We start from the raw sequence: 21816 nt of genomic DNA on the forward strand, positions 1-21816 counted from the left end.
CCTATGTAAAAGGCCTGGGCCAAAATTCAACAGACAACTGTGCCATGCTGCATTCTGCTTAAGACTGCAACCCACTGGGTGTGAATGACATACAGTCATGGTAACTATTTGAAGATCTTTTTATAAATGCATTTTTAAAACAATGAAGAAAACCAGATTAAAACAAGAATTAAATTTACATGCAGGTTTTTCAGAAGACAAAATTTAATTGGGACAAAATTTATGGTGGCAGTTGGGATGCCTGGGAAGAGACCTCCCAAGCCAACTTTTTCTATAGTGTTTTGCTTAAGACCAACAATAGCATTTTCCTCTTGAACAGATTTTTTCCTGCCTATCCATAATCTTGAATTAAATCAATATTGTTGGAAAATTCCCTTTCTTGAAACTTGTTCAGAGAAAAAAGTTGACCAAGTTAGGTCATAATCCTAGACTTTCACCCAAAGAGTCTTGCAGAAAATCCAGCCCTATAAATGGATGAATCTGGGCTATCCAGCTGTAAGCAGCAGCTGCAGTAACTTTTTCCCATCCCTCTCTCAAATGGTGGCCCCAAATTTATTTACAAAGATGAATCCATACCCTTCAAACCCATCTTATGCCAAAAGAAGAAGCAACAGAGAGGACCAAGCAGCAAACCTGTTAGGACTTAGCAAAAGAGGAGCCTCAGGTAGCCAAAGAATCCCACCTCGAGCCAGAATGATTGGACAGGTTGTCCCTCAGAGCAAGCCACATTAGAACATAATCCCTCAACAAGGTATTAGACATGCATATTCACAGGCAATTCCCTCCACTTGGTGACCTCCAGATCTGCTGGGACTGCAATTTCCATCATTCCCAGCCAGCATGGTCAAAGAGAAGCCTGGGAATTCTAGTTCTAAAACATCTGGAGGGAACTTTATGGGAGAAAGCTGCCTTAACAGAAACATAAAGGGTAGACAAAGAAGTGAAGTGTGGAGAAGACTCCAAAAAGACTCAGTGGATATCCTGTGGTGTGAGTGTTTTGCTTTCTTCTTTGGTTCTTTCAGTCTTTTAATTTTTATCATTTTTTCTTTAAAATGTCCAGGGAGCAACTGTGTTGCTTGGCAGCTTCAGACATTGTCCCTCTGCTTCACATTGGACAGCTTGACGCTTTCCTCGTCATTGGATTCGGGAGGTGGTTCATCATGGCATCCTATCATCAGCTGGTAGACCATAACACCCGCGATGGCACCAAGGAAAGGGGCAATAATGGGAATCCACCACCAATGCTTACCAGTGCTGTAAGATACAAGCAGAAGAAAAGGTGAGATGAAGTGCAGTTGGATTTGTCTCCTCTCTTCCCATCACCACATCTGACTTCTTTCTCTTCATACTTTTCAAGACCATATTGGCTCGGCTTTCCTCTTTTGCTTTGCTTTGAATTACCTTATCCTTCTCTTTTCACTGAATTGTAGAAGTAAAACTGAATTTTAGGATCCCTGGCTGTCAACTGATGGGTGGGATCCAGCAAAACTGTAGCATCCCACATAATTCTCTAATTCATAGGGCAATCATGAACTGTTCCACAGTTACCACAACCATCTCATCCACTGTGCCTTCTGGAAATTTCCCTTGGCACTGAACATGGTTTCTCAAGACCTTTTGAGCCTCAGCTCTTCAGAGGAGTCTCCCAGTTGAACCCGTCCATGAGCTTATGCTTTGCCATGCCTGTGTATTCCTTCTCAGGAAGCACACTCTGATTAGTGATTCACTCAACAGGGCTCTCTTCAGAGAGATAATATTTATTCTTTTGCTCCTCAGGGAGAAGCCTAAATACATACCCTGTCCATCATGGCAAGAAGATGGCTTGGAAGTGGACATTATAAGCCACTAGGAGCTGAGCTCGGTTTCAAGACAACTTACAGTACCTGTCTTGACACAACTTACTTGTCTTGAAACAACAGCAAATATGTGGAAGGTCCCACAACTTGCATCTGAACCCTCTCTAAGGAAGTTTCAGTAGCAAGCCACGTACAAAAGCCACTTACGTGAAAACTTCAGTACCCCAGCCAGCAATGGCTGTGAAGAGACGGGGCCCAAAGTCTCGGGCTGGGTTGACAGCGTAACCAGAATTGAACCCCATGGATGTTCCAATAACCAGGATGACAAAGCCAACTGTAAATGCTTCCAACCCTCTTGGGACAGGGTTGTTGTAAGGATCCACAATGGCCAGAACACAAACCAGCAATGCTGCAGTGCCAATGAACTGAGAAGAAAAAGGGTGGAAGAAGGAGGTTACAATCTGTGTTTCCCAAAGCAATGCCCTTTTGAGTTGAGCTCATCTCCTGCCAACTCCTATAATTTCTTGACAATGACACAGAAGTGGTCTGCCATTCCCTTCTTTGGGGTGTTTTTTTGACTTCCCAGTCTAGCCTGCAGCAATTTCCCAGTGGTCTCCCCTCCAAATGCTAATAAGGCCTAACTGGGCTTAGCTTCTTAATCCAGGGAACTATCCGCTGAGATATGGAATGGTATGCCATTGCCTTTTTTCTGGGATGGATTTTCAACTTCCCAGTCTACAGCCCTGGAATTTCCTGGTGCTGTCCCATCCAACAACTAACATCTCCCCAGTGCCACCTCCTTAATCCAATTCTGGGATTTGGGGTTGTCCTCCTTTTTAAAGTCCAAACTTTTTAAAGTTCTCATTCATTCATCTGATTGGCCATTCAACAACTAACATCTCCCCAGTGCCACCTCCTTAATCCAATTCTGGGATTTGGGGTTGTCCTCCTTTTTAAAGTCCAAACTTTTTAAAGTTCTCATTCATTCATCTGATTGGCCATTCAAATGAATGGCTAGTTTGCAATGACTGATGCTAGGCTTCTGAGTTTTGATTGACTGATTGTGTGACATCAAGTTACTGTTGACTCTTAGTGAGCACACAGTTAGACCTTCTCCAGGATGATTTGTCCCCAACCTGGCCTTCAGGTGTTCCACCCATCACCCTCCATCCACCTTCGTGCTGCTTGTCCTCTTCGTCTCTTACTTTCCACCTTTCCCAACATTACAGCCTTCTCCAGAGAGTGAGGCTTTGCATAATGTGCCCCACACATGATAATCTGAGCCTGGCCATTTGTGCCTTACCTGGTCAAAAAATCCATTCAAAGAATTCAAATGCTCAGATGGGTAGGTAGCAAAGATGCCGGCTGTCCCATTGGGGCCCAGTACAAAGAGTTGGTTATCACCAAAAGCCCAGATGGCATCTAGAAAAAAGGATCAAAACAGAGAATTGAATGAAACTATCCAGAATTCCTTCCCAAACACTCATCTTAATCTGAGGGAGGGAGAATAGGGGCATCAAAGTTGTGCCCCATTTTTACATGGATCACATGTGCAACACGGGTAAATATGGGGCAGGTCTTTGATCATGCCATTGCAGCCCCCATCTTGACTTTTTTGACCACCCCAATGGACACCCCTGGGCAGGAGAATATCCATGAAGATAATTCCTCATTTTTACTGTTCCCAACACAGTGAGAAGTTTTGAGCCCTGCCCTGCTATACAAAAAGTACTCAAAAGCACTCCAGTTCTTTGAAGTCCACCATGATTAGCCTCTTTTAAAGTTAATAGTCCCATGAGACTTGACTCAAATGGGTTAGATGGTCCACAATCCAATATAAACTAAACATTTCTTTCCCCTGCCCACCACAGATAAGATGGAATTATGCAGAAAAGACTTTTGTTTGGATTATTTTAGATCATCTGGAAGTCATGTTAGGACCTGATGCCTGAGTCCAGTGGGTCCAAGAAGCAAGAGGAAAGGGCTGAAACCAGAGGGATTAATTCTGCATTGCAAACATGCTGCACTAGCTCTCCATTTCTATGGGGAAATGTGCCTGGTTGAGGTAGACCTTCCCCTCCTCTGATGGTAATATGAACTCCTTAGATAGTTTTCAGGAACTTGGAGGCAAAGGAACCACGCCAAGAGATAGAGATGTGATTAGATTCACTGTTAAGACACTGATGCCTAAACTCTAGCACCATATTATTACTTGTCAACTGGCTTATTATGGTCTGACAATCCTGCGGAGACATTCTGCAGATGGAGCCACATTGTCGAGACCTTTATAATTGTTGCAATCTCTTTAGAGTTGGATTAGGTAACTCTCCCATTAAGTTATAATGGGCTGTTCACAAAACCTATGAAATTACTGATTGCTTAATGAGTGTCCTTTTATCTGCTGCTTTCCATTGTCAGTGCAAAAGGACTGTGCCCTCAGTTTATTTATTACGTAATTTTCAAGCACCGTTCAGCACATTCCAAGTTGATGCATTACCCATTTAATATTAGCCAATAGATCTTCATTTCCTGTTATCAAGATCTCAAATTATACTATTTATTTGTTTGTTTGTTTGTTTGTTTGTTTAAACTACACCCCCACCTTCTGTCCAAGAGCTCAGAAGGCCTTGTGTGGAAATCACCCTCCATTTTATCCCTACAACAACAACCCTGTGAGGTTGAGTGGGCTGGGAGAAAGAGAGAGAGAGTGCAACTGGACCAAAGTCACCCAATGAATTTCCATCGTTGAGGATGGATTAAACCTGGATCTCCCCAGTTCCTCTCCAACACCTTAACCATTATCCACACTGGCTATCTAATGAAGATCTAATGCAAAGCCAAATATGTGATTTGGTAGCTTCAGTTTAGTGTATCACGTAAACTCAGCAATATGGCTTATTCAATAAAGCGGGGCTTAAAATCATGGCTGAGCGTGATGTATGTATCAGCTGTTGTCCTGGAATATCCAAGGAATTCTACAGTAAGAACATACAAAGAGCTCTGAAGGACCAGATCAGTCTTCTGCGTCCACACCAGTCAACCTCTGAAGTTATTATGGTTATGAGTAGCAGCCACTGAGTATCTCCTCAAGTCCTCAACTCTGTAAGTAGGACTTGGGGGGAAGAACTACAAATCACTGACGATGTATGACTTTGCATGACAGAAACTTCCAGGCCAAGATTTCTGATACTTGCGGGGAAGGAGCACCTTCGGATGGAAAAGCTGGGCGTAAAACGTGAGTTGCAATGCCAACAAGACCTGTGCTCTGAAAGCCAAAAGCCAATATAGACATGGATTTGTTACACCACTTCCCCAGAATAACCTGGAACAGGGGCTTGGACAGAATCCATGTTCATTTCGGCTTCCTTATTACTTTAATGTACATTAAGGTTGCTCTTCGTCAAATGTCTTGGGAGCAGCTGGAGAGAAAGTTATCAATTCCCATTAAGCTCAGTTGCAGTGACAACATTTGCCCAGAAAAGCATCCAAGGTTGTTGCCCATGGACTGCAGGGTCTCTTATCTCATACAACGTGTCCCTTTACTTCCCGAGTCCCTCGGAGAGAAGGACACTGGGGCCACGTTGTTGAAGACATAAGCTGAAGGAGAGGCCAGACCAGGAGGCCAAAGAAGAAAGAAGTGCTTTAATTTACTCACCAAAGTATAAGCCAAACACGATGCCGGCTCCTAGAAAAGCCCCAACAGTCTGCGCCAGGGCATAAACCGGAAACTTGATCCAGGGTTCGCGGGCCATAAAGCACATAGCAAAAGTGACGGCAGGGTTCAAATGTCCACCTGTAGGATATCCCATATGTCAGAAGGTAAAGTACAAGTGGTCCTTGCTTAACATCACAACTGGGCCCAGAATTTCGGTTGCTAAGCAAAGCAGTCATTAAGCAAATCCAACCCAATTTTACGACCTTTTTTGTGGTGGTTGTTAAGCGAATCACTGCAGGTGTTAAACAAACCACATGGTCATTAAGCGACTCACACAGTTCCCCATTGATTTTGCTTGCCAGAAGCCAGCCGGGAAGGTTGAAAATGGCGATCGTGTGACCATGGGATGCTGTGACAGTAATAAATGCGAACCAGTTGCCAAGCGCCCAAATCATGGTCATGTGACTGTGGGGACACTGAAACAGTCGTGTGAGGACCAGTTGTAAGTTGTTTTTTCAGCACCGTCGTAAGTCCAAACCGTCACTAAACAAATTGTTGTTCAGAAAGGACCACCTGTATACAGAATTCTTACTGAATGGCCTGTGAGTTTAAAGCAGGAAGCTGATGGGCCCCCAAGCCTTGCAATTACATCTCCAGGATGACTCTTAATTGTCCAGGTTTATGGGAAGTTTGAATATAGGTTTGGGTGAACCAATGGAAGATAAGGACTGGCAGAATTTATGGAAACCAGTGGGATCCCTCCTGGCCTCCATGCAAGAATAATGCATATATCTAGAAATTACTCAATAAAATGTGGGAGAGGATGCAGAAAGAAGGGTATATTTCTTCATATGTGGTGGACCTGTGAAAAACTTGCATCTCTGTGGCAGAAATCTTCTGGGAAGTAAGATATATAATTAAATAAAAAGTAGAATCTGTTCCTGAGTTGGGCTTATTATATATATTTGAGGGACAGAACACTATATAACCTACATATTATATTTTTAGCTGCCAAATCTGTAATAACTAAAACTTTTGGACAACTGAGCAACTGAAAAATGGCATTCAGAGGTAGGGTCTATAGCTATGGCTGAAAAAAATTGTGGACAAAATTTGAAATTTAAATGCACAGTGGGCTGAATCAGAATTTCACTGAATCTGGAATGATTATAGACTATATAGCAATAAGGTGTAACAGGTTAGGGTAATGAAATATTCCAGATGCCATGAGCTTGTAATGATACTGTAGTAATACATAAATAAACAAAAAAAATTGTCCAGGTTTGCAGGATGCTGAGAGTTGGGGACCTGCAGCACCTGGAGATCTACCAGCCCATCCACCCTCCTCCAACCCCAAAGCTCCCTAACCAGGTTACAAGCAACAGAAAGGCCGTTTCCGCTATGGGCTTATTATCTAAAGGAGAAATCAATATTTCTTAGCAAATATCCCAAAGCCCCTTTGCTAATTCACTGGAAAACTAGCCTCATTTCATATGATAATAATGGCAATGATCAAAGCTTCAAAAGAAGATGTCTTTTAGAAACAGGACGGGTTTGAGCCAAAGGCATGCAAAAACTAGACCTGATCTTAATTATGTTTACTTCTGACTAGCCCAGTCCTGACTCCTTTAGGCAACTGTGCAAGAATTTTCTTAAGCATAATGACTAATTGTCACGGAAGCGTTGCACTCCCTGTGTTGGCACTTTCCCTTGATTAAGTTTGCTTTAATTGGCTGCACTGTCTCATTAAACTTAAGGAGAAAGCCCTCGTTCCTCCCTTCCTTTTTGCTAAAAAGGTTTGCATCAGGAGCCCACCAGGAACTCCACACAGCTCTGCGTCGAGTTGATTATCTGCAGGGCATCCTCTGGGGGCACATGATGAAAGATGCATGATGACATCATTATGCAAAGTTGCCACTGATGTACTCCGGTCGGACAGGACACAAGGGTGTAATCCCAGCCTTAACGTAACTACGCCATTGCACAGGGTGGATTGTGGTGAATGCTGCTGCTCGCCAGCCCCAAGATAAGAGTCTGAATTCACCCATCCAAAGTCAACAGACGACAAGGAACTGCATTCACCAACACCCTGAACTGGGTTAATGAATGAACCCATTGTCTGGATTCTCTCAAGCCCTTGGACCCCAGGTTTGCAAACACTGCAGTTTCGCAGCATCCTAAAATGTTACGTTTGACTGAACTCTCCCCTTGCGAATCAAACTAATTATGTCCAAACGGTTAGGCTTGGGCAAGAAATAAATATATCGCTTTTTTTTAATCATTGCATTTTAAACAGGGGGGCTTAAACTTTGGGGTCCTGCCACTGTCCACTGCAGGCAAAGTGGGGAGAAAGCCCAGAGAGACATTGGACAGCATGTCTGCATTGCCTGTGCAAACCTGATCACGAAAGAAAGATAGAAAAGAGAGAAGGGAAGGGAAGGGAAGGGAAGGGAAGGGAAGGGAAGGGAAGGGAAGACTTTTGCTAGGCTGTTGATGACCTCTGAAGGGTCCCAACCTGCCATTGAGAAGCCCTGCATTAAATCATAAACTAACAAAAGGACTGGATTTATACCCCACTCTAAACCCCTCTGGCAAAAAACAAGCCACAATTAATATTAAGCAATCTTATCGTGTTGTATCAATGCAGCCACTAATGATTAAACCAACTTGGTTAAAGAGTCTGAAAGACCAGTCCAAGAACATCCCCGGGGTCAAAAAAAGTCAAGATGGCAGTTGTGATGTCCATCTTTTAAAAAAAAAAAAAAAACCATCAGCCCCTGTTCTCTAGAGTATTGGCCTGATCAGTCAAAATAGACCTTTTATAAGCTTTGATAACATCCTTCCCACAATTAAAGGTCACAGGGCTATGGCAATGTCCTAATTAGGTCATCATGAGACACCCAGCTGCAACATTCAGCCCGTCTGGTGGGGGGTCTAGATGGATGTTTAAATTTGGCAGAGACCAAACCTACCTATATCTCATCATTTCATATGAAAAACAGGGAGGAAAAACAAACAACTATTTTCTGATGTTTTGCGGGAACAAAAGGGGAGGGAAGCATATGCCAATCACTACCGAAGCACATCTACAGAATGGACCTAATCTGATATTTATGTATTAAATCATAAAATGTAAAGGTTGGAAGGAACCTTGGAGATCATCTAGCCAACCCCTGCCCAGGGCAGAAACATTGTTTATTGCTCATTATCCTTGTTAGCCTCTGCAATTTAACCTGGGCTTGTATTTTTAATATTATATATATATATTTTTTTTTTTTTCTTGTAGAACAGCCAGGAAATTCAGAGATCAGTAACAAGAGCCCCCGTCAATGTGGTACTCTTCAGATCTGCCATGATTACAACTCCCAGTTTGCATGCCTATAAGTTCAGGTCATAAAGTCATGTGTATTATACGATACACACTTCATGCGTATTATGAGATCCAGCAAGCTTCACCCTTCTAGTTTTCCAAAAGGCCTTAAAAAGCTGGTTTTTCCCCTGAGTGTTGGGATGAGGTGAGGCCAGAGCCCAGTGAAATTGAATGTGGAGGTGTGGAGCTGTGTTCTTTTAGAGCACCGCAAAATGTTTCTTTGGATGCTGGTTTGTATTGTTTCTGGGTTTTTACTGCTGGGGTGGTGAGCTACCCAGAGTCAGGGCACTTCAAGCCTCTTAAAGTTCCCGTACCTGAGACTTGTCCAGCAATCAGAATTCCAAGCGTCACAGCAAAACCAAACGCCAAGTTGACCGTCAGGAAACGTCCATGGCTTCCTTTGCTGAGCACGATCTGGGCCACTGAACCGCAACCAAACATCTGAAAAGAACAGAGAATCTTGGTGAAGTCCAGTTTGGCGGATTCTTGCAGCCAGGCCAAAAGCAAATTTCCCTCAGTGGAATATTGGACTTTGGAATACCAAATCCTTTTCATTTCTTTCAAACCTTCAAGCGTTCAACGAGGGATGATCCCCCAGCAAAGCTCGCAGCGCACAGCACTGACTGGCTGGGAACCCCCCGTCACTAACCCCCTTCACCCCACACAGTTTTCGAAATATTAAAACTGGTTCAGTTTTGGCTGAGGGTATTCTACAGATTATTTGAACCATTCTAAAGCGCCCAAAACAGGCTAAACAAAACTTCACCACAGTGCAACGGTCAAATACAATCCTGCAAATTGGAAGAAAAGAGTCTCGGAGTGAAGATTTTTTCAGAAAGAGCACAGGTTCCTCATTCACGTGTATGTCGCCACCCACCAGGTCAGGTATCCAAAAAGGCAATGGATTATTTTCACAGAGAAGAGTATGAGTATTCAGGAGCCAGTGCAGTAGAATTCCAATTGTGCAGAACTTCTGAAGATCAATCACCTCATTTAAGAAAATCAGCCCTGCCAAATATTACATTCATTGTACGTCCAACATTTTCAAGCCAGATCACTTTGCTATTAACTCCCCTAATCACCTCTGTATCACAGCAGAGTTTAGCTAAAATAACTGAGAATCAAAGACCATAATTGCTGGGCATGTCCTGTGTCCCAGATGTGGACTTTTTATTGTGAAACGTGCCGTGTAGGTCCCTGGTTGAGAAACAATGCAATAGAGTCGAATTTTTTCCCAGGTCAGGTGATTGTACATTTCTTGCTGTAGAATATTGTTACCTGGTGCAAGCATCTGATATTTATTTTAAAGCAACTAGCGGAGTGTTTGTAGCATTACGGAGAGTTTCCAAGTAACCAACAGAAAAGATTTTCTATTTTCCCTCCTGTTCTTATGCAATCAAGTCCTGTTTGCTTTCAGATTAGTTTTTTTCCCTCCTCCTTCCACTGACAAGGTGATTAATTGCAGCAGAGGATTTTAAAAAGTCCTGAATAGCTGTTTGTCCTTGGATTTTAAGCAAGTACGGTCTCTGGATCAACGCCGGACACACAGACCTATTCTTTGCAGTTTTATGTCAGACAACTCTATTATCATTCCAAGTAAGAACTTTCTTGTACTGGGTGTGGACATGATAAGATTTTCAGCGGGCACCCTTCTGTAAGCTTGGCTTAGTTACAGCTTTACTACAACAGTGCAATTGGGCTTGCCCCAAAACTGCCAAACAAGTTGAGTTATTCAAAGTGCCTGTCACATTTTGGGCTGTCAGAAAACGATGGCTTTAATCTGAGAAAAATTGTAGGCAGCGATGAAGAGGAGTGGAACAATAAAACAATCACGGGTCAAAACTGAGACCCAGAACAGGGTTGACATGGAAATATTTCTTGGCCCATAACAACTCATTCCTCCCTGCCCTAACTTCTTCACTGCTTTCACCCTTGATGTCCTGCTTTGAAAAGTGCACATCGATGCAAAATGCTCAGAGGAATATAAATTCATCATCCCAAATGCCGCCAAATCAGGTATGATTTGCACAAGTATGTGGGAAGACAGCTCCTCCCTTTGACCCTTTTTCTGTGACCTACCTCTCTGGAAAACTTTCAGGACCTTCTGACAAAATAAGAAGCAGAACATTTCTGGGAAGCCACTGCTGTGTTCAGCACACTGATTTTGCATTTTAAAAAGGCCCGTGTGTGTGTGTGTGTGTGTGTGTGTGTGTGTGTGTTTTAAGAGTTGGCCTGTGTCAGAAAAAAAAAAATCAGTCCTGCCTCTTCTGGTCACATCACCATGTTACCTTCACACTCATGTGGACCTTAGAGACCAATTAAAAGGAAGTGTAGATCCTGGATGCAAAAAAGTTACTCTACTGGAGTAAAGCTAAATCCACTTAGACATTTTGCAGCCCCCTGGAAAAGGCTAGGAAAGAATGTCATTTCAGCACTCCTCAATGGATTGTGCTTTTTTGACTCCAATTTCTTGGTCTCCCAGGATGCAAACCTTCACAGTATCCATAATCCACCACCTGAGACAGCCATCTTTATTTGTGCAACTTCCCCTCACCCCATGCACCACTAAGACCTCTATTTTGTGGTGTCCCACACTGACAGAGCACCTCCAAGGATCTGCTGTGCTGTTGTGGAAGTGGGACGGTTCTGCAGACAGCCCAGTGCGTGTGAACACATGTGCACCTTTTCATTGGAGCTGCCTTGTTTGAGGACTGACAGGATCATGGCATGAGACACAACCATCCTGTTGTCTAAGCTAGTGTTTCTCAACCTCAGCAATTTTAAGATGTGTGGACCGCAATTCCCGAAATTCCCCAACCAGCATTCTGGGAATTGAAGTCCACACATCTTAAAAGCATGCTGGAGGGGGAATTCTGGGAGTTGAAGCAGCATTAAAACTGCCATCGCCATCTGGATTTTACCTTATCTTTTTTACTCTATATTTATATTTGTATCTAATTTATGTATTACTATATTTAAATGTTTTATTTTTATTGTAAACTGCCAGAGTCCCCCCTTGGGGGGAGGTGGGTGGTGGCAAAATTTGACAAATAAAGAAATAAATACATCTTAAAGTTGCCACAGTTGAGAAACACTGCTCCAGGCATTAGACTGCACTGTGGATTATGGGATTTATGCCCACCACTAGAGGGCACAGGGTTGGAGAAATCTCATTCCACCACACACACCCTCCAACCTTGGACTGAGGCTAACATGGAGCTATCCCTTTCTACCTCGAGGAAAATAGATCTATTCAGTCTTTCCAGACTTTTTCAAGGAGATGTGGGGATCAAGGCATGGATGTGTATCACCATCGCCGTATCACTTCTGCTTTTCCCTTGTCCAGTTCCTCCACTGACCCAGCACTCAAACCCTCTTCACTAATGCAACTCACATCCCATTCTGTTACACACAGGTAAACAGCTACAAAGGGACATTGACAGGGTGGGTCAAAAAAGTCAAGATGGTAGCTGTGAGTACACAATAGAAGCCCAGCCCTTTTACCAGTGTTGCAAGGCAGGTAAGAAAGAGATGGAGCTTCAATGGGGCAGTTGCTTCCACCATCTTGACTTTTTTGACCCACTCTCTATGCCCCCGGGGACCTGAGCAGTTAGAGAAGATGGCTCAAGATAACTAGTCCTCTTTTAGCGAAACCTTTCCAGAAAGGAAGTGATTTCAGTCCCCAGTCCCCCAGCATACGCTGTTAAGATTTCTTTAAAAAAAAAAAATCTCAATACATGCAATGTTCATAAACATTCCCAAACATCCCAGCTGCTTTTCAGCTGCTCCCTTAAACCAGATAAAGCTGTGGCCCCACGTTTCCCCACTTCATCACAACTGGCATGAAGAACAAACCCAGGACAGAATTTCTTGGTGGTTGTTTTTTTTAAAAAAAAAAATCAGTGTTTTCCTCTTGAACCCTCATTGCATTTGAGGCACATCTTTTGGGAAAAGCTTTGATTTTGCAAATATATATATATATATATATATCATCTATCTTTCTGAGCATTTGATGCCCGAGAGGGAAAAAAACAAATGATACAATTTCCTCTGTGTTTTGAAGGAAATGCCAGTCCAGCTTAATTCTAAGCAGCCTCGCTGGGAAAAAAGAGCAGAGGCCTCCCCCCAGCAGATGCCTGCTTTGAAGCTTTCTTGGAGAATATTCCCTTTTATCCTTCTTCCTCCCAGCCACTACCACAGAAGACGGTCTGGACATTGCAGTGAAGAGGCAAACAGAGGAAAGGATTAAGGATCTTCATTCAATCACTTCCAGACAGGAGACCTTTCCTGCCCCTGGACTGCAAGCAGAAATCTTGGCATAGGAACAAGGGAAGCGTCTAAAAAGGTCAAAATCAAAAGAGGCAAAAATCACCAGACGAGGAAGAAAAGGATATATTGCAGGTCAGTTGCCCTTCACTAGTTGCACAAGCAAAAACCGCAACCAAAACAGGCAGGGTGGAGGAATTGCAAGCTGCTGAACACCTGAGGAGGGGACCAAGCGGAGACACCGACTTGATGCATGCCCTACACTGGAGTAATGCTGCAGCCAACAACTGTAGTGGTTTTCTCTGAAACTTTCCAAAGCCCTGGAATCAGGTCCCTAAGGAGATTAAGGCAGCCTTCCAGATGTGCCGGAATTAGAAGGTGCAGAGGTGCAAGCATCCCACATCTCGATCATGCTGGGTTGGACGGCTGATTATAGCATAGAAGGAGATCTCCATGGCAATGGTGTGGCGCGGTTGGCGGGAAGAGGTCTTACCTCAACCGAAGCACCTCTGCTGCTCTTCTGGCTACAGTCACAGCTACTGAGGATAAAACTCAAGTCGCCCTCCAGTCAAGTTCAGTTCCCGGTCCTTCAGTGGACACATCCACCTGGCAAGGAGACCCAAACGGCTTGCCATTGTCTTCTCCCCAAACAGGGATGATTGCAGGGGGTGGTCAAAAGAGTGAAGACGACAGCCATGATGGTGTGATTGAAGCTCTAACCACCATTTTGTCTTCGTTTGACCATGCCCTGCAGACACCCCTATTCCAACATGTTTTGCTTTTAAACTTCACTGGGCAGCCCACAGCCCTGGGATTTTCTGGAGGTCTGCTGTGGAAGTCCTAATCAGCTCAACCTTCCTTGGCTTTTTAGGGTGCGCTAGTTTGGAGTGCTAGCTGTGAGGCTACACTTCAGTGAAAGAGAGTCATTAAGGTCCTGCATCTTCAAGGAGACATCTAGTTTGATCTTCTGGCTTTTCGCATCAAGGGACTAACCCTCAAAATAGGTATAATACGTATAAAATAGGTCTAGAAAAGGGAGACTCGGAGTCGCGATCCCAGCAGACAGCCCCCAAGGCTTTAGCCCAACCCGATCCAGATTCTCCAGCCCGCCCTCCACACATCAAGGCTGCCTGCTGTTGCTTTGCAGCCACCCAAAGGAAGCAAGATCAGGATCAGGGTTTGCTGGGCCAAGTGATTAAATCACATGATCAAACTTTGGGTGCTTGGCAACCGGCATGTAGTATTTACAACAGTTGCAGCATCCCGGGGTCACGTGATCGCTATTTGTGACCTTCCCAGCCAGCTTCCAACAAGCAAAGTCAATGGGGGAAGCTAGATTTGCTTAACAACTGCAGTGATTTGCTTAATGACTGCAGCAAAAAAGGTCGTAAAATTGGCATGACTCACTCAACAACCACCTCGCTTAGCGATGGAAGTTCCAGTCCCAATTGTGGTCATAAGTTGAGGACTACCTGTAAGAGGCAAGGGAAGGGGGCATCCACCTGCATGAACCCCATGAGGCTTGCTTTGCTTGCAACACCAACATTAAATCTTCTTTCTATCTCCCTTTCCAACAGCTGCCCCACCCTGCCTAGGGGGTGCAGTGGGGAACAGGCCAAGCACCTGCAAGACACTGTTTGCATTCTCTGCCTTCAGGATAGATAGTTAATGCTGAAGCCCAGTTGGTTCCTGCCAAAATTAATTCTTCTGTATTTTAACTCTGCCAAATTCATTAAAGCGGTTAATAGGTTTCATCTTCCCTGTTCAAGCAGGATATTTGAGGAGGGGGGAGCCCTATAAAGACAAACATAAGGGTATCCTCAGAAAACCTGCTTTCCTTCCAGCATTCTTCTGTTCTCCTGGAGAGCTGATAGGGATCTTCCCATGTGCAGCTTCATTAATTAAACTTGGCACTGTTGAAATATATCTAGAGACAGGATAATTATTTCAAGCATGTAGGGCTTGGCAAGGTTCTGCCTAGGGTTTCATATTGCTATGTTTTCCAACACAACATATCTATGCTCAGAAAGAAGTCTGCAAGTTGGTCTCTCCCAAATAAGCACAATGAGGACTTGTAGCCTTATTATTATACAAAGATATTGTGCAAACCTACGAGAGAGTAAGTTCTAACAGATTCAGCACGGCTTGCTTCTGAATGTCAGACTGCAGTCCTCTTTTTAACTCAAAAAGGTAAAATGTCTTTCAAGTCAAGGATGTCCATGTGGTCTTCTTAGCAACCATTTCGAAGGGGTGAGATGCTTTTCAGCTTGCCAGTCTAGCCGTGAGATTTCCTGGTTGTCTCCTGTCCAAGTACTAACCAGAGCCATCCCTGCTTAGCTTTTCAAAAACAGCTAAGGTTCCCTGAGTCCTTTAACTGATCACTGCCAATGCTCTTCTGGATGAGAGAGCAACAGGAGAACACCTCTTTTGAACAATTAAGACTTTTAAGCATATGTTTCATTAGCAAAAATATGCTCTGCCCAACTAACTGCAAAATCCTTTCAGTTAAATAATGTCTTTCTTTATTTATTCAATCAATCAGCCAGTTGATTAAAATTGCAACCCTAAGCCTCCCCCAATTAATTAACTCTTTTAAAGCCTCCTCTGGCTTAAACCACCACCGTTGCGTTGACTGAAATGTTCAAGGCATTTTGAAATCTCTGCTGATCCTCCTCTACTTTTGCACTTTTAATAAACTGCTCTCCCTGTCCTTCCTTGCTGCAAATCCCATTTCTTGTTCTTTTATTCATAGATTCATTCATTCAGTTTTATCCTTCCTTCTTTTTCTTCCCTTGACTGTCTCCTTGAAGTCCAACATCTCCACCCAATATCAAACTCTAAGGGACTTATCTCGTTTAGCTCTCTTACTCCCCAAATTCTCCTGCACGTTCTCAGATCTTCCTAAAAACATTAAAAGGCAAGTTTGCTGATAGTATAAGTAATGGATTCCTTAGCCTCAAGGATCTGCCCCAGTCTGTAAAGAGCACAGCACTTAACGAGCCCGGGACCAAAAGGAGCGCAAAGAACGTTTGGTGCCAAACGCAGGAATAAGGAGTTGCGCAGGGCTGCAGGGAGAGAACATCGGGCCAAGATGCCATCCAGGGAGACGGTCTCTAAGGAGTGAGTAAGACGTTTGCTGCAACCCACAGACTAGCCCTGGTACCCTTTAGGAATTTGGCCCTCGGGGTAGATAGGAGATAATTTTATTTCTACTGTTGCTGGGCAAATATTACTTTGTTTGTCAGATTGCCAGTTAATTATCCAGGGTGAAAGCTCAGGACAACTTCGGTATCAACAAGATCAATGTGAGCTATTGGCAGAAGCATAGATCGTAATGGCTGGCAGTCTCTCACCCGGTTTTGAACGAGATATTCATCAGGGCTTGGTGACAATTCTTCCAGCATATGAGCAGATAGCTTAAACTACACACACACACACACACACACACCAAAACCTACAACGCAGCTTCGGAAGTTTCTCATCGGCAGCCCCTTGTGTTGCGGAAAGGATCCAAAATCAACATCGGAAATTTGGAAATCCAAAGATGCGATCTGAAGATTCGGTGATCTGATCGAATCCTCTTCGAATCAAAGCACCACCCAGTTCTGTGCACGCTTTTAGACTTGTAGAGGTGCACACTTACTGAAGGGCAGGTGCTGGCTGTCTATGCTACTAAAAGAAAAGCAGCTTTCTGCTCCAAAAATAATAGGCAGCATTGCCTACTGGTTGTTTCTAATTAGGATCGCTTGGCAATTCTGAAACTTCCCATTTCTGCCCTCAGCCCTAAGTGGCATTCAAATGATAATTCCGCACCGCCTACAGTATTGTGCTTCAGCTCCATTAATTTCCAGGAACGGCTATCCCCAAGCAGTTGGGAGGTGGCGCGAGAGAAGCACCGCGTTATGGAGCTGTATCTGTGCACGCTGGCATGGCTGGGGCAGCTGAGCAAAGCCCCTGCAGAAAGAGTCAATCCCTTTGCTATTTCCTTGTTGCTATTTCTCACTTTTTGCAAACATCTCAGCAGCTCCTTGAGTATAAGAGGGGACACCCCCCACACACACATTCTTCACCACGTGGAGCTATGGAGCTACCATGGCAAACAGGGTTTGTCTGAAAAAAATTTGCAAGCCACCTCACCAAACCGTTCCTGTGTGCAAACATCGTTGACCTCATTCCAAGGCTGTTCCCAGAAAAGATTGTTTTAAAAAAGCACACACACACACAGAACCATCCTCCCCTCATCACCAAATTATGTTGGGGGGGACAAGATGCTATAACGTTCCCACCGATTCTAATGTCCTTTGCTACAAAAAGATGGGTTGAGTTTGCCCAACCCGCTAGACTCAAAACTTGTCCGACTAGTTTGCGGCTCATTGCATTCTGTGCACTGAGCCAATAGGATTAATTCAGCAAACTATAGTTAACCATGGAGAGATGGCGCACGAACCCTGCCATGGAAGAGCTGCATGATGCCTGTTATTTAGCAGAGGACAATTGCCATCTGTTGAGCAACAGTTGAGAGACTGCCAAACGGGAGGCTTACACTAATAGTCCATGGGCATCCGGCAGCTATTCGGCCACAGCCTCCCTAAGGGATTTGGAGTAAGATAAACAGGGAAGGAGTGGTACAAAACCTTGCAGGTTTACCAACCAGAGACAAAAGTGATGTCTGGGTACTGCGTGATGGCACCAAGGTGACTGCCCTCAACCAAAGCTTGAACAGATTTATTGATCAGATTTATTAACCAGAGCCAGCCTGCAATGAGTTAAGGCAGTGTTTCTCAACCTTGGCAACTTTAAGATGTCTGGACCGCAACTCCCAGAATTCCCCAGCCAGCATGCTGGCTGGGGAATTCTGGGAGTTGCGGTCCAGACATCTTAAAGTTGCCAAGGTTGAGAAACACTGAGTTAAGGGGACCATTGTCCTGAATTCTCCAAGGAGCCAGGCATTTCAATGGACTTCAGCAAGAGATTGTGCCGCAGGTTAAATTAGCACATGAATGCACACGTGTGGCCAACATGTTCCAGACTTCTGTCCCCCATGCCAAAATGCCACGGTTGGACCCCTAAAAGGACCATTTGCTCATTGTCACTGATTCCTGTACAAGATGCTTGATCCGAGATCCACTGACAGATCCTTTGGTGCTATGCCATGCACCATTTAAATCAGCTTGGTGTATATCCCAGGCAAAGCCTTCTTCCTTTTGCCACCAGTTCCAAGAAAGGGCGCCATTTTAAAACTTCTGGTTGAATGGATGAATGTGAAGCACCCCTCCCAGTGATTATACTGACCTCTCTCCCAAATCAGCAGCTCATTCCCTCTCTGTCCACATCCACAACGAAAATCCAGCAGGGTCAATTCCGTGCTCTGCCTGGGATGGGCTCCTTCCTTACCATAACAGTCAGCTGGAAGCCTGAATATTTTACCCTCTTCAAACACAGTTTCAGAATCAATAGCCTTTCAATTCCAAGTCTGAACAAAGTTTTCTTTGCTACTTATGGCTGTCAGGTTGTCTCCCTTCTCTGTGAAATGTAAAAGATGCCAGGGGACATTTTCCCCATGTTTCATGCATTTTGGAAGCAAAGAAGAGAGACTGCTGCATGGACCATGGAGAATTTAGATCTGGGCTCAAACTGCAGGTGACCTCACCGGGAACTTGGGTGAGGTCCTTGGGACTGTTCCACACATTACACAAGCAACACTCAGGTTTACCAGGGAGGCTGTGTTCAGAAGGAGCTGTGGCTAATCTTGAAAGCCCCCCAAAGTTAACTGGTATGCTTTCAAATGGGCGGCACTTTCCCCTTTAAAGTGTACCATTCAAATTTCTGGCTATAGTCCTTGATCATGAAATGGGACTTGATCTATAAAATTTATCTGGGACAAGATTGTTGTACACATTGTGATGTTGCTCTAAATATTAGCTATACAGAGCATTCCCCACCTGAATTCTGGAAGAGATTGCACTTTCAAGAAATTTAAATTTTTCAGGACCATATGTACAAACTTTCCAATTATGCAGAACGCTTCAACACTGTTCACTTGAGCTCTTTGAAACTCCAGGGCTTGCCTACCTGTTCGAAATACTCAGTTTTAGAAAGCATTTTTAATTCTTCCAACCGTTTGGGAGCAAATCCATTACAGGCACAATTAGGGAGGAAATGTCAGTTTTACAAGCCCCTTCATTTCAGCAGCTGAGAATTTCCTGCCTGATTTTCAGTAATGGGCTCCATTCACACAACAGGGCAAGCCTGGACTCTAAGTCAGCCTATTTCCTAGGTTAGAACCATACCTTCCACCCAAAATTAACCAAACAGACTGAATGTCACTACTGCATATATTCAGCCAGAATAAAAACAAACCAAAATTAACATTAACCAAGGCTCTTGTCTTGCGTGAACAGAGAGAGCCGACTGATCTTTAAGTGGCTGGCTGGAGCATGGTGTGCAAAGCCAGCCTTGGGGTGGACTGCAGAAAATAAAAAAATCATCCAGTGAATTACTCCACCCCAGGGTATTTCTGCCATGCGCCATCAGGGCACTTAATGGTGCCAAAGAGAGAAAAAGCCTTCCTCCTCTTCCTCTTCCTCTCCCTCCTCCTCCTCCTCCCCCTCCCCACTGGGTCCCCTGTCCACTTACGTACCACCAAGATCAGCGTGCCCAGACATTCAGCCAGGGCCTGCCGGACAAGTTTGTTCCTGATCCGCAGCCTCCTCCCAATGGCTGTCAGCACGTCCCGCTGCCTCCCCATGATGCCAGGAGCTCACGGTGCAAGTGAGGTGGGTGGTGAGAAGATGCCTCTGGCTGGACTCGTCAGCCGCAGGTCTCAGGGGCTCATGCCAGAATCCAGACCTGCCCCAGCTTATAAGCAGGTGGAGGGATCCCAGAACCGCCCCTGGATCCTTCTCCGCCCCTCTTCAAGTGCAACTTGCAGTGGCTGCTGCTGTGCACACCCACTCCCCAACACACCCACTCGACAGCATTACACTGAGTATGTGGTTTTCCTTTCCTTCTGATCTTCTTCTTACTCACACACGCACTGAAGTCACTGCCCAGTTCAAGCAGGGTGTTTGGGCTGGTGCCAAATTTGATTCCACACCGTCCGAGGCTGCCAGATGCTCCATGCCGGCGGTGGGGAGGAGAACCCCTTTGCCTTCCTCTTTTTCCCCGGAGAAATATCTCAACGTGCCTGGAGGAACATCAACCCCCCCGCCCCCCCGTCCCATCGCTCCAGGCTCCGCCTTCTGCTCCCTGAAGATCAAAGCACGGGTTGTTATGTTGGCTGATCTGATGGGAAGATCATCGAGGCCAGCGAGAGATTTCCCAGCCAGGAGGAGAAACGATGCCCCAGCAATGTTTTCTATGCGTTATGACCGGAGTCTCTTTGGAAATCGTTCCCTTCTGTGGATACAGAGGGCCTTTCCCAGGTTTTAGGGGAGACAGTACAGGACTTGGGCTTGCAAGGTGGGCTGTAGGTGGTCAAGGGGCGGACCAGCTCCGCAAGCAGGACAAGAGTGGACCTGGAGGGTTTTATTTGGGATGGGGGGGGGGGGGGAGAAGAGTTTTAAAAGGTGGAATGGGCATCTCCAGAAGATGTGGGGAACAGTCTCTCTGCAAGACTTGAGGCAACCATGTTCGTTCTCACCACCACCACCCCCAAACCTCAGAATGTAAAAGAAGATTTGCCTGGAAGTCATAGATGGGCCTTAGTCCACACCTAATCCAACCTCCATAAACCACAGTTTACAAGCCACAATGCCTAAGTTCACCCATAACGCAAAGTCATCAGTTCTGATTTACTATGATGGCTGAGTTCTTCCATACCACAAAGCCACTGATCATGGTTTACAAACTACGACAGCTGAGTTGCAATAACCCTTCAGAGGGCACTGAACATAACCCAGCCGCATGATGGCTTGGCCTGTGTGTGGAACCATCTGCCCTCTTGACCCTGTGTTTTAGCCCTCCGCTGATGCCTGGTGTCTCTAACTCTACAAAATGGGGGAAACCAACCTGATGCCCTCTAGACATTTCACAACTACAACTCCCAGCAGTCCCAATCATTGCGGTGGGTTGTGAAGGATGCTCAGAGTTGTAGTCCAGCCATTCCCCACACAAACTCTCCATTTTCCAACTTGATTCCTGGATGTCTTGAGGCTGCAGCTTCTGCTTCTCCGAGGACTGAAGAAAAGGGTTCTCATGCTGAGGAAACAAGCAGATGGACCTCCATCTCGAAATCCTGGTTCCGGATCAGGAGGACCATTGATTCCCTCATCCCAGACTTTGAAGGGACTTCTTTCCCCGTCTTCATTCTAGCAGGTGCTTTTGTCAATGACCTCTTTCCAGGGGCATCCCCAAGGGAGGTCCAAAAAGTCAAGATGGTGGTCACAACCATGCAGTTGAAATGCCATCCCTTTATTACATGAATCATGGCCATCACCTTGACTTTTTTGATCCCCCCATACAAACCTCCTGCCTCTTTCACATTTTCAGTAAATTGTGGGGTGGTGGGGCTAAATGAAATCCTATCTGCTGCCCTTACATCCAAATGTCTGAATGCAGCCAACCCTTCAGATGAATGTGTGAAGATCGGAGAAGGGGCAGAGCACAGACAAGCCTCATTTTCCTGAACAAGTTAAAGGCACAAAGCACCAAAGGATATGTTTCGTTATTTTTAAACATTTTTGTTGTTTATTCATTCAGTCGCTTCCGACTCTTCGTGACTTCATGGA

The 21816-nt window shown here is 44.8% G+C and overlaps 1 protein-coding gene across 1 annotated transcript; it reads right to left on the bottom strand.

Annotated features, from left to right (window-relative positions):
- Positions 1-1016: 1016 nt before the first annotated feature.
- LOC134491862 (aquaporin-3-like) lies at positions 1017-19861 on the bottom strand. Its single transcript, XM_063295891.1, has 6 exons — positions 19728-19861; positions 9136-9262; positions 5452-5589; positions 3100-3218; positions 2004-2221; positions 1017-1254 (listed from the first exon to the last, which is right to left on the bottom strand). The coding sequence occupies exons 1-6, from the start codon at positions 19833-19835 to the stop codon at positions 1086-1088; spliced, it is 879 nt and encodes a 292-aa protein (XP_063151961.1). The 5' UTR covers positions 19836-19861; the 3' UTR covers positions 1017-1085.
- Between the last annotated feature and the right edge of the window lie 1955 nt (positions 19862-21816).

This window comes from Candoia aspera, chromosome 2 (genome assembly GCF_035149785.1).
Source record: "Candoia aspera isolate rCanAsp1 chromosome 2, rCanAsp1.hap2, whole genome shotgun sequence".
Taxonomy (NCBI): domain Eukaryota; kingdom Metazoa; phylum Chordata; class Lepidosauria; order Squamata; family Boidae; genus Candoia; species Candoia aspera.

Coding starts and splice junctions, on each gene's coding strand:
- LOC134491862 (XM_063295891.1), bottom strand. CDS start 19,835: ATGGGGAGGCAGCGGGACGTGCTGACAGCCATTGGGAGGAGGCTGCGG. Junction 9,263..19,727: donor TGGGCACGCTGATCTTGGTG/GTACGTAAGTGG, acceptor TGTTCTTTTCAG/ATGTTTGGTTGCGGTTCAGT. Junction 1,255..2,003: donor TGGGGTACTGAAGTTTTCAC/GTAAGTGGCTTT, acceptor TGTATCTTACAG/CACTGGTAAGCATTGGTGGT.